We start from the raw sequence: 16,546 nt of genomic DNA on the forward strand, positions 1-16,546 counted from the left end.
GCTAAAAGCTCTGTGTAAAGAGAACTCTCGTGATTGGGAATACTGCCTCCCCGCAGCTATGTTTGCATTGCGTACAGTTCCACATGAGTCGACAGGGTTCAGTCCGGCGGAATCGGTATATGGCTGCGAACTGCGATCCCCTCTCCGCATGCTTAGGGAGATTTGGTCAGGAAGTGATGAAGAGACGACAGTGGTTCATTACATACTCCCCTTGCTCAAAAGAATTAGCATAGCACGAGAAATGGTGGAGGCTTGTATGAGCTCGTCGCAGCTGAAAGCCAAAGCGTACTACGACTAAACCGCCAGAAAGAGAGTTTTTAAAGTGAAGGACCGTGTAATGCTGCTATGACCTTCGAAGGCTTACAAACTGGCCCGGCCGATGTCGTGCAAGAACTACCAGACATCAACTACGCAGCGAAGCTAGGAGGGCGTTGGAAAGCGTGAAAATCTATCATGTAAACTTGATGAAACCGTACGTTGAGAGAGAGGCCGTCGTGCGCCTATCTCTCAATAGCTTCGAAGAGATGCCCATTGATGATGATGAAAAACAAATATTATAAAAGAGAGAGGTACGGGGCCAAAGCATGACCCCGCTGCAGGGTCGGCGTCCTTAGTCCGGGACACCGCATGACGAGGGCCCTACTCGCGCCCGTCTCACCAGAGCCCGTTGAGACTCTAGTGATGAGCAGTTGAGGAGGGCAGTCTCCCATGCCTCTCGGGAAGGGGTAGGGGAAGGGGGTAGGTAAGGATTTTTCGGACATGCCCATACCACGTGGAAGATATCACACGTCTCCCCACAGTGTGGGCACCGCCCTTCTGTGTTCGCATCGAAATGCTTTAGGATTGCAGGACAGAGTAGAGTACCTGTCTGCAGGTGCCTTAGAGTTCGCTCTTCCGCCTTACTCAGCCCCTTTGCAGGAGCCGGGTAAAGGCGGTGAGTGTCGCGATAATAGGTCAGAATTTCTTTGAACCGCAGCAGCGGTGGATTGGCCTCCGAGTCATAAGAGCCAAGGTGAGGAGCCCTGTGGGTAAGCGCTTGGGCGGCCATGTCAGCGGCCTCATTACCTCGTAAGCCCTGATGGCCAGGAGCCCATACGATGCGTTTCGGGGCTGGATCAGCGAGAACCAGTTTTAGAATTTGGCTGACTAGGGGGATATCTCTCCTACCAAGTAATGAGCATATGCTTTCCGGGAGTCCGTGATGATAACCTTCGAGTTGGGGTCCGCAGCAGCAAGCGCTATCACGACTTCCTCAGCGCGCTCTGGATTTTGTGCTCGGAACGAGAGCCCATTGACATGCTTTTCCCGGTGAACTACACAGGCCATGTAAAATCCCGTGGGCGAAGGCCCTGCTATATCTACGTAGAATACACCAGGTCGGGAGCCGTGTTGCCTCTCAAGCGTTCGAGACCGCGCATGTCTTCTGCTTTCGTGCGTGTGCTTATCCCTGTTACTGGGGAGTGGAGAGACCGAGAGCATGTGCCGCCACAGTTCCGGAATACGCTCCGCCTCCTTTGCAGTGCAAGTGTGCTGTATATGTAAGCGGTTCAGCAGGCGGCGCCCGGGAGCCGTCTGCACGAGCCGCGTATATTGATTCATAAGGTGGGCCTCCTGCAACTCCTGGTAGGAGTTGGGCACACCTAACGCCCTCAGTTTGGCGTTGGAAGTGGCCACCGGGAGATCCAGAGCGCGTTTAGTAGCCTTACTAATGATGGCATGTATTCTTTCGTTTTCTTGCTTGTTAGTGCGAAGGTATGGGATGGCGTAGAGGATCCGGCTAGTCACGAAGGCATGGCCGAGCGGAAGCGCGTCCCTGCCCCGCAGACCACCCCGCTTGTTGGCAACGCGGTGGATCATGCACCCTACCTGTTCGCCTATTCTCTTGAGTTTCGCTATAGTGGAGTCCGGTCTGAGTCTGTGGTGAATGAACAGACCGAGAATCCGGAGCTCCTCCACCTCTCTGATGGGAACCCCAGACAAGGAGATGTGTATGGCTGACTTATCTCTTGGCTTTGCTCTAACGTGCAGAAGCTCTAATTTGTTTGGAGCACATTGGAGTCCACAATCGTTGGCATACGCCTCGACTATGAATGCGGCCTGCTGAAGGCGTTCCTGCATTTCACCAAGGCTCCCTTCAGTGGTCCAGATTGTAATACCAGCGGCATATACTGCGTGTTGTGTGCCTTCCACCCTGGCCAATTCGCTTGAAAGGCGCATCATAGCAATGTTGAAAAGGAGCGGTGATAACACTGCTCCCTGTGGGGTACCCCGTGTTCCCATAATGTACGGGCCATATTCTTCGTCCTCGATCCGAAGAAGTGCCTGGCGTTTAGAGAGAAAATCTCTGACATATGCAAAGGCCTTAGCCCCGCAATCAGTGGAACTCAAGTTAGCCAGGATACTGCTGTGTTTAACATTGTCGAAAGCCCCCTTCAGATCAAGGGCGAGGATGGCTTTATCATTGTGTTGCATAGTTATGGGCTGTATGACGGCCCTATGTAGCTGGAGAAGGACGTCTTGTGCAGACATGTGTGGGCGAAACCCAAACATGGTGTCTGCAGAGAAGCCCTTGCCCTCAAGGTATGGGGAGAGGTGATCCCGTACCATCGTCTCTATAAGCTTGCCCGCGCACGAAGTCAGTGATATGGGCCTCAGATTTTCCGTATTCACGGCCTTGCCTGCTTTGGGGATAAAAGTCACAAGTGACGTTTTCCATTCGGAAGGGAGCGCACGGCCATCCCAGATCTCGTCCATGTATTCCAATAAATGGAGGTAGGCTGTGTCAGGAAGGTTTGCCAACAGCTTTACTGTTATGCGGTCCAGCCCCGGAGCCGTACCCCTGTGCATTTTAACTAAAGCCGCTTTAAGGTCATGCGACTCAAAACGGGCATTGAGTTGGTGATTAGGCTTACCAGAGTATGTGCACGCTGGCCCAGGCGGGTCCTCCGTACGAAAGAGATACTTATCGCACAGAGCATCCGCAAGCTGTGCCGGAGGGCCTTGGTACCCTTGCAGAGCTCACCCCCTCTCGTTTGAGAGGGGTCTATGAGACTGCGAAAGAGACGCCATGTCCCCCTCGAGCTCATCTGACGAGCTGCGGCGTTGCAGCGGGCTATCCAATTTGAATCTGAGAGTTGGGCAGCATACGCTGCAGCCTGTTCCGTGAGTTGGGCTATGCGGATACGTACTTTGCGATTAGTCTTCTGTTTTTTCCAACGTATTGTTAAGTTTCGGCGCGCCTCCCACAAGTGTAGGAGGTGAGTGTCAACTGCGGGGATTTCTTCGTTGGTTTGGAGGGTAGTAACAAATCTTTTCTGAATGTTGTTTACGTGTTAAGCCCATTCTGCATAGCCTCCAGAAAATAGTACGGGAGGGATAGTCTGATTGCGAAATTGGGTCCAATCGGTCAACTTGGCTTGACCGCATTTTTTATGAGCTGACTTTTCCAGGAGTGTGACCCGGAGAAGGCAGTAATCACTGCCTAGACAATCGCCCAAGTTCTCCCAGGTAGCATCCTTAGCATTTTTTACGAGAGAGAGGTCCGGACACGTGTCACGGGTTACCGAGTTCCCCACTCGAGTGGGGTACGCCGGATCCGTGAGCAGCGTGAGGTGAAGGGTGGAGATAAGCTCCGCCAGTTTACGTCCTCTGGCCTTCTCGTAGTGATAGCCCCAGTGAAGGCTGGGAGCATTGAAGTCTCCCACGATCACTAAGGGGTCCTTCTCTGCCAACTTGATCGCCCGGAGGAAAATTTCGGTAAAAGTTACGCGTGGCTTATGCGGGGGGCTGTATATATTTAAGATGTGTATTGACTGGTCGCGACGTATGAGAGGCAGTACTCTGACCATTGTGTATTCTTGTTCAGTACTTAAGTTTAAATCGACGTGAATCGCGGTATATGCCTTGTTCACCAGGATGCATGACGAGGGCCCCCCCTGGAAAGTGCTATAGTCAGAGAATTTAACGTCCAAACCGGGCTCCTGCAAAGCAGACAAGGTGGGCATGTTTCCGAGGGACTGCAAGTAGAGCTGGAGGTGCGACCGTTTCTTCCAGGCTCTAAAACCCGTGCACTTCTATTGTATATACTCAAATTTTTGTAGATATTTAGCTTGTTTGTTAGATCGGCTAGCCATCTTTTAGTACTAATTTACGGTGCAGAGGTCCGGTCCGGACGTGGAGCCGGCCCCGAAAAGCCTTCTTCTGCTGCCTGACGGGAGGCCGACTTGCGTTTAACCTGCGGGGATTCGCTCTGAGTGGTGTTTTTAATTTGGGCGATAACCCAGGGCTGCACGGCTGAGTTAGAAACCTGTGCCACAATTTCGGAAAGTGCTTGCGTGAAGGCTGCCGTGAAAATGTCCAGAAAGGACTCGCAGAATGCCGACATGATTTGAGTGGGGAGGGCTGCCACGCTCGCCTCTAATTACTCGGTTTTACGCTCTAGGGACTCGATGCGACCGATGGATCCGGTAATGGAAGCTGGTCCACCTACCATGTCCGCGTCCTGCCGTGAGACGCTAGTGAGGCGGGATGTGACGGAAGAGCCGCCATCCCCGTCCTCTGCCTCGGCTCCCTTCACTGCCTCGGATGACCCGACCTGCTTGGCTTCTAATTCCTGAATTTTGCGCGCGAGAAATTAGTTCTGGTGCCTGAGCTCTCCTATCTGCTGCTGTAGGGCGGTTTCGGTAGGGGACGGAGAAGGAGAAGGTCCGGAGATTGCCTCACCCCAACAGCTCACCTGTGCTTGGACGGGTGTCAAGGGTGGGAAGTCCTTGACCAAGACAGGAGGCTCCGACGGGGTCCCAGACTTTACATTGGTGGAGTGCCCGGTGTTGGTCTTCTTGGGTTCTGGCTTATTTGACTTGGCGGCTGGTGCTTTCTTGGGGCCAGTCTTGGGAGTAGGAGCCTGTTTGTGCCCCCCCCCCCGTTGTCCTCGGCTTGGATTCGCGTGGGGATCCAGACTTGACCGACTGCCGGAACCGTCCAGCACACCCGGGAGCTCTAGTCTTGTGGCCATCGCCGCAGAGGAGGCAGCTCGGAATGCACTGGTGTTTCGTTAGGCCGTCAGGAGTAGCAGCAGGTACCTGAACGCCGCAGCTTGTGCAGGGGCCGGGCTGCGGGCGCGGGCAAGTATCTGCTCGATGGCCCACTGTGCCACAGAGTGGGCATGCAGGCACTGTCTTCTTATGCAAGTGAACAGGGAGCCGCTCGCAGTTGTAGAACACCGTGCGTGGCACCTTGGTGCCCGCGAAGGTGATCACCGCAACCGGGGTGTCCCCAAGCTTGCGCACAGACACTACATTCGGCTCAGCACTGAGCTTGCTTTTCACAGTTTCGGACGTTTTGTCTTGAGAGACTTGCACGACGCCCCGACAGAACTCACCGGAGAGTTTGGGATGCCCCCGGAATGTTAGATGATGGCCCCCGATTGGCAGCTTAATGTCCCGGAGGAGTCTCTCGGCGGCGTCCACTGATTTGAGCATGCACACAAGTACATTTTGATGCCAGAGGGGCCACACCGCAAGTCCCACACTTTCGTCGGCTCCGAGGATGCTGCGGACTGCAGCGCCGGCTTGTCCAGGACCAAACGTGGCCTTGAGGTCGATCGTCTCACGCGGGTTCAGCACCACTATGATGTCGTCTTTTTCGATGCGCGGCGTGTTCTTCGGCCGTCACTGGAGTTGCTTGGCGCGCAGCGAGGTGACGCTCGGCGCGTTCTTGCCCTGTGCTTTCTGAGGGCGAGACGCTGCTTGTTCTTTGGCTGCAGGAGCCCTGGCATCTCTCGACGCCACTGCTGCGTTCTTCCTTCCGCGCCAGACGCGGAGCATATCCTTGTAGTACTCTTCCTCGGTTGGTAGAGGTGTCTCGGTTTGAGCGGTATTTATCTGTGTGATCTGTAGGGACTGCCACCCTTGACACCCCCCCCCATGCCCATTGAGTGTTCTCCCAGTTTCAGAGAACTAGATTGGTCAGAAGCAGCGAATGCGAAATTGAAGGCGATGGTTAGTCACAGGAATTAGACAGGTGACCAAATTCAGGACTTAAAGACCTGATCGAGGAGTTCAAATGTTTATTTTCAGATAGACAGGGAAGAACATATGAGATAGTCCATGATAATGACTTGACATCCGACGAGCCAGTGAAGGCAACACCATACCACATGTCCCCGAAGCAGCGAGAAATCATGCAAAAAGAGGTTCAAAGGATGCTCGACTTCGGAGTAATAAAGGAGAGTGATAGCAGCTACACTTCTCCCATGATTATGGTGGGCGTTCCCGGTCAGGAGCCGCGTCCATGCATAGCTTACCAGAGGCTGAACTCAAAGACTAGAGATCAGCTCTATCCTCTCCCTAACAGCGAGGACAGGATAGAAACCGTCATTAGGGCGCGGCACATTTCTACTCTTGATCTCATTCGCGGGTACTGGCTTGTGCCGTTGACGGCACGACCAAGTCGCTACGCCCCATTAGTAACATCTTTTGGATCCTTCCTTCCACTGGTGCTCATTTTTGGCCTCAAGAATGCCCTGTTTTGTTTTTCTAAACTCATGGACAAGGTGCTTCATGGTTTAAACAACTTTACCTTGCCTTACCTTGATGACATCGCCGTTTTTTCAGACTCTTGAGAGGTACAACTGAATCACTTTAGAAAAGTGTTTGAGCTCCTGAGTTAGGCTGCTTTGACAGTACAGGCAGGAAAGTGTAACTTGGGTGGCGTTCAAGTGAGCTACCTAGGACATGTAGTCGGGCAAGGACGTCAGATACCCTCTGACGTAAAAGTGGTAGGCCGTTGCATTCTACCCGTGACCCAAGATGAAATCTGACGTACGCACTTTTTGGGGCTTACGGGCTACTGTCAGCACTACCTAACAAACTATTCAGAATTGGCGATTCCACTTACTGATGCACTGCGAAAAAAGAACCCCACCACGTTGGTATGGGGAAAAAACAGGAATCATTCCAAAATTTGAAGTCGGTGCTCATCAGCCGTTCTATTTTGCAGGCACCTGATTATTATCGACCATTCATTGTGCAATGCTAAGCCAGTGACCGAGGCATGGGAGTGGCACTTTGTCAACGGGACGAAGCTGGGGCAGAACGTCCCTGTGTGTACAATAGCCGTATGCTAACTCTTCGAGAGGAGGCGTACAGTGCCTCCAAAAAAGAGTGTGCCTGCCTAGTTTGGTCTGCACAAAAACTGTCTTACTATCTTTCAGGCATCCGATTCACCTTTCAGACTGATCACTGCCAGCTCAAATTGCGGCGAAACATCTCGCTAAAAATGGCTTGTTTACTCAGGTGGAGTCTGGCACTTCAGCCGTATAACTTTGATGTTGAGTGCAGAAAAGGAAAAATGAACGGTAAGGCCGATGGCTTAAGTAGGCCTTCAGTATAAAGACGTTTAAGAAAACTCTTCATTCGAAGTCTCGTATTCTGTTTGCCCATTTATACCTTTGTCTAGTGCGCGGCTTGAATACTCAGGGGAAGATTATGATTGCTGCTCTCGTGTTTTAATTGTAACGTAATGTATAAAGACTGTTTTGTCTTGTGCTTCACATGGGCTCGATAGGTCTCAGAGCGGACAGGGTGCTCTCCAGTGATTGGGCTCGGTTGCGTGTGTGTTTGTGCAAACCCAGGAAGAAGGCCGTCCAGCGAAACGACTGAAAAGGACATGATGCGTCATCGGCTCAGAATTGGAAGGCGCCACCTAACAACGACTCCTCAGTCAACCTGTTTAGCTGCCCCCCCCCTCCCCTCATGTCGTGTCTCCGGCCGGTGGACGAGCTGTTGCGTTCGACGAGCCCTCCTCCTTTACGAGGGCGCCGGGATCAAAGAAAAGCCGCCGCGTCACTTTGTGAAGATAAGGAGGAGCACGAAGACGCCCACCTGGTTTTCACCTACTGGAAGCCAAGGCCACGACAACGTGTTTCCCCCAAAGACGAAAGTTGGACCACCACGCTGTGCGCCTCTGACTGACGGGCTGCCCATGCGCAAATCAACACCAGATGTCTAGAATATGGCCCTCGAAGACGCCGAGCCCGCGACCGCCGTCCAACAAAGCATGGGTGGTCGGTCGACCCGAGCACCCCACTCGCTTGAAGCAAGGTTTGTTGGAGGAGGCAGTATCACCGGGACCATATGCGTGTTTGTGTTGTGTATGTGTGTTTGGTAAGGGCGATGCCGGCATTACGACGCTCGGAAGGTCTGTAAGACCTGTTATTGAACAGTGCTGTCTGGACCCAATCCCCGATCTAGGGATCTGCGGAGAAAGTACTCCATATGTTGAGCCCCCCAAGGCCTTCGGTGGTGCTCTCGAAATGTATGCTATGTAAAAAACTCTCTTCAATCCTCCTTTCATTCTGCCTCGGCGTCTTTATCCCGGATCTCCGGTGCTGCAAGGGCCATTCGCAACAGTGGCTGCCACTGTGATAGTGACTCCTGACATGCCCGGGCATAAATGAGAAGGTGTAGCCCATGTAGTAGATGAGACGACAGGCGCTGCTCTATTTCGATTGGTGGATCATAAATTGCCGCTTCTATGCCCGGTCCCTGCTATTGTAAACTTTCATTTGGTAACATTTGTATCTGAAATACTACAAATTTGGTGCACTATGCTTTTACAGAACTTATCAAATGTGAGTTTCTGAATAGGGGTGTGTTCAATAAAAAAAATTGGAGATGTAGTAGTTATTTTGGTTTTCATTTGGTAACAATTGTATCTCAAATACTACAAATTCCGTTCACTATGCTTTTACAGAATTTATCATGTGTGAGTTTCTAAATAGGGGTGTGCTCAACAGAAAAAAAGGGGGAGCCATTGTAATTATTTTAGTATTATTTGATATAGAAAATCTTTGTGACACAGATTGCTTGTAGTAAACAAAGGCATTCACATATCTATGTGCATGGCAGAATGTTGACGATACTGCGGTGACAGTTATTAGTTCAATCGTGCATTACGAGTCAGAGTAGCGAATGTTTCGGGACGACTATTTTCGCACAAACTACGATCGGCATTAGATGAGTTGATGAGCTCTCAGCTTTTCTTTGTAAAATGAAAAATTTGATTCTCCGGATTCTAATTAGCGTCTTTAGTGCAACAGATCTTGGGGTTCAAGAGATATAAGTTGAATTCTGTTCTCCCCAAAATTTGGAGCAACAGCAGTAGCTAGCCATCAACAATGTTCTTGAATACGCTAGTGAGACTGGGCTCAAACTGTATGCACACAAAAAAAAACTGATTCATGCTTACTACGAGAAATTGAGAAATTAACCAACTGGTATGCATTCCTGAACAAGGCTTTGAATCTCGGGCGAACGGCACCTTCTGGTAAAGCTAATACGGCCATTCTTGCCAAGATAAACTGACATCTTTCATTCAATGCATGCTCGTAAGCACCCACTCGCTTGCGCATGGCCCTCACTTGTTTTTATAGTTTAGGGGCGACACCCTGAACATTAGAAGCCTAATTGTTCTTGTAATTGTGTACCACTAAATTATAAATCTCGTTAACAAAAGCCTAATTTTGTGAAAATCTGGTTGACTAAGCTTTCTTCATGAGTATCATATTTTCTTTTTACAGCAATCCCCCGGCTTAGCACCTGAAGTGGTCTTTCCTGGTCCGAATTGGGCAAGTGTTCTTTTGTTATGCAGCATATTTTTAATATGGCGAAATGTTTATTGTAGCACAATCGAAATTCTTATGGTATGCTCAATTTATTTTCTGCTGTTCGTAACAAGCTCGTGCAATAGTGCTCTAATACAATATATCAGAATCGGCAGCACGCTCTATTATGAAAATAAACTGTCAAACAATAAAGGCCACGTGGAAAAACACAAAGGACAAGTGCTGACACAGAGTTGGCACTTCCACTGTGGGGTTTGTTTTTATGACCCTCCATTTTAGACAAAACTCGTAACAGTATGTACATCAAACTTGGTTAGTAAGCCATACAGCAGACTTTGTGTTCACTGAATAACACTTGCGCAATAACCCGTTAGCGGGCGAGCGCTGTTATCTTCCTTCGAGGCTATTCTATAGTTGTCGGTCAAGAAAATGCTTTCTTGAAAGAGCTGCGTTTATTCACCAAGGGCTGAAAATTTGCGTAACGAGATCAATGAAACGCAAGGCTGGGGATGAAACGCCACAAGTAGTCCCACATTTAGCGACCAATAAACAAACTATATACTAGTGCTTAGAAAACATTAATAAACAACCCAAGAACATCTTATACACAGCTACTGGTGATCCTCTGGGAAGCCTACGCGCTTCTGAAAGAAGCGAGGGGAGAAAAAAAAACTCAAGATGCATTTCGATTTTATGTCGGTGGGGGGCAGTGAGACTGGCAATAAGCTCGATTCTGGAATCAAAAAATAAATAGAGAAACTTACTTCTTGACAAGACACCTGGAGTATATGCCAGTGGCGAAAAAATTACAGTCTAGAACATCTGCAAGATGAGGCATTGTGAACCTGAACCGTCATTTAGGTAGAAGTTGTGGGTCACATGATATAATACCTATTTAAGCAAAAAACAAGAGCCTTGACTAAGCAAACTGATTGTAAGTGGTGCTTCCTCATGTATATATCATTTATTCTTAACATTTTTGTTATTGTCACTGTCTTTTACAAATGCTGTATGTAAATTATTGGTAGTGTGCCGGTATTACCTCACTTATGTTGATATTCTTGACAATTTCGCTACACTCCTTGAAAACTGGGTGGTCCCCAAGACTCCTAACAGGTGGTTCATACTCTGTAATTGTTTCATCTCATAAATGCTATGTGATATGTCGCCATGCAACGCCGAAATAAAGTTTGGCGTGGAATATTTCGAAGCACAGACGTGCTCGCGGAATTGTTACAAGTGTATTTATCCAGAAACTTTGCTGCCAGCAACGTTTCAATACTAATATGCCCGCTTGCTGCAGTATCTGAAAAAGGTAATTAATATTATTAGTTATTTTCACCAATGGCAGTCACAATGATTTTTTCCCTTTGTGTCCCCCTGGATGCGTAAGTTATCTTCAAAGGTAGTTTTCGTGTTCTTCCCACTGCAGAATTTATTTAAAAAAACGAGAAACGTTAACTTTGTTCAGCTGGTATAGCGGAAGGCAGGACAACAGAATAGTCCTAATAGAAAAACTGCTCGTCGCAATACCACACGACATCGTAAATTCCATCAAACTTACCGTCTTCCTGCCCAAAAGAGGATCAGAGCCTTTTTATTCCCAACATTTAGAGTTCTCTGACGAAACCTTTCACGAGCTTCCATTTAAAATTTTGTTGAAATGAAACAATAACAGCGGCAAACCTTCGTGTTGATATAGTGCGGTTCAGTCATCACCATGGACAGGCACGCGTACATTACCAGACGTGCCCACTCAGATGTGTGCCCCGGTCACTTGTGACATTTGGGCGACACGCAATAAACTGTCGTAAATTCTTGCCGCTGTTCGGGTTGCAGTTCGCGCTGATACTACTTCTGAAAGAAGTGATGTAATGTACGGCTGGACACAAGCTTGTTGTAATAGAAGACTTTCGTGTGTACCACCTTGCTTGCGTTATCACAAAACTGACAAGAAATGAAACAATGTCCATGATAAACGCAACACCATCTGTTAACTTCGGAGACAAACCTACTTACCCCTACAAGATTCGACTGATTGATCGATTGATTTGTGGGCTTTAACGTCCCAAACCAGCCATATAGTTATGAGAGACGTCGCAGTAGAAGGCTACGGAAATTTTTACCACCTGGGGTTCTTTGACGTGCACCCAAACCTGAGTACACGGGCCTACAACATTTCCGCCTCCAACGAAAATGCAGCGACCACAGCCGGGATTTTATAACGCGACCTGCAGGTCAGCAGCCGAGTACCTTAACCACTGGACCACCGTGGCGGGGCCCACAACAATAGAACACGGCGAACAATGAAACAGTGTGGCACCAATCTTGTTTGTTTTATCAACATACCCCAACCGTGATATCACATTCGTATCGAGAATATTTCAAATGGGATGGACGAGATTTGAAGAAACTCTAAGATGTGACCCCTACTAGGGGAAAATGGACGTAACCTACAGAAGGATGCTCCTCAAGATTGGAAAAGAGTATTTCATGGACTGAACCGGTTTTTATTAGGAAAAGCTCACACAAGATATTGAATACAATGAAGAGTGGACAAATCCTACTGCAGAAAGAGCGCTGAACTGCGCGAAAACATTAACAGTTCAAAAACAAGCAGTGCACCCCCATCTTCTCCATCTGTGGGAAACCTGCGAAAGCCTTTCCCTTCGGTTGAAGTACTACAATTCGAGCAAGATCTTAAAAATAGAACAGGGAAGTCTACCAAGGCAGAACTAGAACAAGATGTACAGCTCTATAAGAATTATTAGGTACCCACAAATCCTGTCACAACGGAATTGATAACCAACTCCGGAAAGGTCCTGACAAAGTTCATGCACATTTACGGGGGCTACGAAAGTGAAAGTTGGTTAGAATAAATAGGAGCTGATAGGAACTAGCCAAGCTGAAGTGAATATAGCTTTGGAGCAAAATCACACATGCACGCTAAATGATGAACTCGATCGCCTGTTCACACGGCAAGTTATTCAAATGCATTGGTAAAACTAGCATGAAACAGAACCATTGATAAGGATCCCATAAATAAAAAGTTACAATGCAACCTAGGCAAGAACCAGGAAGATTACTTCCAAAAGCCAGCAAAGACAGCTTGAAAAGTGGGACAGTTTCAGCACTCTGTAAAGACGCTGAGATTCTTATGATTCTCAAGCTAAATGATCCCCTGGGCATACCAAATATGCGACTCATGTTCCTGACATCCTGCTTCTGTAAGTGGTATGAGCATACGCTACTCAAGAGGCTTCATACTTGAAGAAAGTCAATGCTTGTCTGGCACGATGTATGGATTCCGCCATCAAATATCAGCGCGAGACATCTTGTTGCTACGGAAGGGGCGCATCATCGACCGCCTAGGCAAGCGCAGTAAGAGCACAGTCGTGGCATTGGATGTCTAATGAACACTGGACAATGTTTTTTCTTTGCGCGCTAATGAGGGACCTCTAGGACACGCACAGTGAGGAAAGGACATACCATTGCAGACAACAGTTTATTAACACCAGAACGGGAGCATAGTGCCTTGACAATCCGGAATAGAACCATTTCTAATTAACAAAGCAACTCCTCAATGCTCTGTTATCTCACCACTACTTTTTTTAATATTGCATGTTAACTCTGCAAATATATTAAAAGAAATGCAGGTGACAATCTAAACCCTGTTTGAAGATAACCTAACCATCTGGACAGCCGTCGGCTTTCCCGCACCTCAACAAGATTCACTTCAAGAGGTAGTAGACCACACAGATTACCTCAACACTCATGAGCTCATAGGTGCACCCGAAAAGTCGAAGCTTCTTCATGATGAAACAAGCGCGAAAATACACACACTCGGAGAGGACACGCACAAGCGCTTATTAGCATCTGAAAATTTTATTTCAAAGCGAGCACTGATAAATACAGCGCACGAATGTACGTCATTCCCGACTTACCCTGTCATCATTAACGACGTGATATAACAAAATATGCACTCCCATAATCTATGGCAGACAACCGGAAACAAACACGTGTCAAGAACTAAGAAAAGAAGAAGTTAAACAGTAAAAAACGAAAAAAAACACGTAAAACAGAAAAGTAATAAAACAAAAAACTATGTACTATGTGACGTCCAAAAAAGCAAATTCTGCATCTGTTAGTAGAACTGACGCTTGACTGACGCAACTGTCCTCTCCTTTCTTTGTTCTATTCGCCTCCATTATTTCTATCGTCGTGCGCTTGTTGTGCCTGTCAATTATTCGTGTGTCGGAAAATTTCGGTTGGCAGGTGCACTCCTTGCAGTGCATCACTAAGTGTGAGTAAGGAACCCCCTTTAGTGAACTCTCGATCATGTTCACGAAGGCGCACAATTATGCACCGACCCGTCTGACCAACGTATTCCTTTCCACATGTGAAAGGAGTTCCGTATACAACATCTTTTTGGCACTCAACGTACCTCCTGTCATGCTTTATTCTGCATCTGTTCAAACCTGCGGTTTCTTTCTTGTTGACTAGCCTTTCTACTGCTGGAAAAATCTTTGATAATTTGTTTTCAGCTGAAAAAACAACCTGAACACCATACCAAATGCAACTTTTGTGAAAGATTGTGCAGTTACGAGATGACTACTGTCCGCTCTCTATCACCCTCAACTTGTCTCCTCTCTTCGCGTGTGCCAATCATTGCATTTTTCACTTCCCGACGATTCTTTTCACAGGCCAAAAGGATACAATCATCTTGGTAACCAGCTCCCCTCAAGCGCTTGATCTGCGCGGAAACACTCTCATTCATTGAGTGTATGCACGATTCCATGAGGGCAGCTTTGATGCAAGAAGTTGCGATCCCTTTCTTTACTATCTTCGAATGTGCCGAATGATAGCTCAGCAATGGTTTTTTCGATGTAGGGTGATATATCCATCTCGTGTGAAAAGGAGACAAATTAATTTTAGGTCCAGATACTGAATTCGTCCTTCCTTTGGCACCTCAAAGGTAAACTGTAAGCCGCACCCATTTTCCCTAAAAGCTTACAAAACAGTCCCTAACGTGCTCATACCCGGATCATTTTTACCAAAACAAGGTAGTCACCTACAAATCTGAACAGCTTCAGATCGATGCCATCTATCTCCTTACCTACTGCTATGTCAAGTTTGCTTTAAAAAAACATTGCATAAGATCGGGGCGACACTAGACCCAATGCGAATCCCATCCTTCTGGACGTACAATTCTTCATTCCATCCCACTAGCGTGGAACTCAGATACATGGTCAAACTCTCCATTAAACCTTCTACAGACACACCACAGACGTTACAAAAAGCCACTTCATCATTTTTTTCCGTGATGCACTCCAGTACGCTTTGTAGTAACGGACCATGCGGAACGGTGTAGCACAGATCGACGACATCAATACTGAAGGCATCAGAGACCCTTACATCATCTCCCTTTAAGTAGTCTACTACTTCCATGGAGTTGGAAACCAAAAACGGGTCACAAAACCAGAGCGTTTTCAAATGCTTTTACAAAAATTTGAACACGGGACGTAGCCAGGTACTCCTTTTTGAGACAATGGTTTGGAACGGACGTTTTTCCTTGTGTGTTTTCACCGTAATTTTTACGCAATCACTACTGCACCTTGGTTTTTCCTCGTTCTTCACACGGCTTGCCACGGACCTGGCCACTTCCACATTCTCGGCGCGGGAGAGAACTACTTCCACACAGAACATGGGTCCGTGTTGAAGAAGCTTTTTATGATGGTCGGGCAAAGCCAGACCTCCTAAGATCATGACCTTTCCTTCCGTATTTGTGCGTCTTTCCTTCTTGGGTAAACGTTTTCGTGCCTGGTTCCACAAGGCTTCTGTGGCACTCTCCGACAGCCGTAGCCACTCTAGGTAGTGACGGTGTCCATTCCCATTCTGAGTTCGACAGGCCACTCGCAAGCAGTCTTTGAAGTTGAGGGTGAAAGAGAGCGGACAGTGGTCATCCCGTATCTGCACAATACTTCACATAGGTTAAAAAAAGTTGCATTAAGGTATGGCGTGCAGGTTGTTTTTTCAGCTGAAATCAAATTATCAAAGATTTGTCCAGCAATTGAAAGGCTAGTCAACAAGAAAGGAACCGGAGAATCGAACAGATGCAGAATAAAGCATGGCAGGAGGTACGTTGAGTGCAAAAAAGATGTTGTATGCGGAACTTCTTTCACATGTGGAAAGGAATACGTTGGTCAGACGGGTCTGTGCATTAATGCAGGCCTGAGAGCTCACTAAAGACATGAGAGCTCACTAAAGAGGCCCCTTACTCACACTTAGCGATGCACTGCAAGGAGTGCACCTGCCAACCGAAATTATCCGACACACGAATAATTGACAGGCACAACAAGCGGACGACGAGAGAAATAATGGAAGCGTATAGAATAAGTAAAGGAGGGGACTATTGCGTCAGTCAAGCGTCAGTTCTACTAACAGATGCGGAATTCGCTTTTTTGGACGCCACATAACCCAGTGTTTTTTCTTTTTTTTCTTTTTCTGTTTTACGTGTTTTTGTTTTTCTTTTACTTTTTCTTTTTTCAGTTCTTGACAAGTGTTTGTTTCCGGTTGTGTGCCATAGATTATGGGAGCGCATATTTAGTTATCTCATGTTGTTGACGATGACAGGGGAAGTAGGGTATAACGTACATTAGTGTGATGTCTTTATTAGTGTTCGTTTTGAAATAAAACTTTCAGTTGCTAGTAAGCGCCTGTCCGTGTCCTCACTGAGTGTGTGTATTTTTGCGCTTGTTTCATCATGAACATTTACTAACGCGACCAACTGGCAGTCGTTCGAAACTTCTTCTGTTCAGAATAGGAGACGGGGGCTGACCGGCAACAGCGGGAATCCCAGAACAAAAGCTTCGCTTGAATGAAGTGCACATAGCTCAGAATTCTTGGTCGCTCGTATTAACT

At 47.6% G+C, this 16,546-nt stretch overlaps 1 protein-coding gene across 6 annotated transcripts in view; it reads left to right on the plus strand.

Annotated features, from left to right (window-relative positions):
* LOC142765414 (uncharacterized) overlaps positions 1 to 16,546 on the plus strand; it is a 184,522-nt gene that overhangs the window by 108,454 nt on the left and 59,522 nt on the right. For all 6 annotated transcript variants that reach the window (XM_075866393.1, XM_075866395.1, XM_075866392.1 and 3 more), the window contains one exon: positions 9,581 to 9,628. In XM_075866393.1, the coding sequence (XP_075722508.1) occupies positions 9,581 to 9,628 (48 nt within the window). The remainder of the gene's footprint in view (positions 1 to 9,580; positions 9,629 to 16,546) is intronic.

This window comes from Rhipicephalus microplus, chromosome 6 (assembly GCF_043290135.1).
Source record: "Rhipicephalus microplus isolate Deutch F79 chromosome 6, USDA_Rmic, whole genome shotgun sequence".
Lineage (NCBI taxonomy): Eukaryota > Metazoa > Arthropoda > Arachnida > Ixodida > Ixodidae > Rhipicephalus > Rhipicephalus microplus.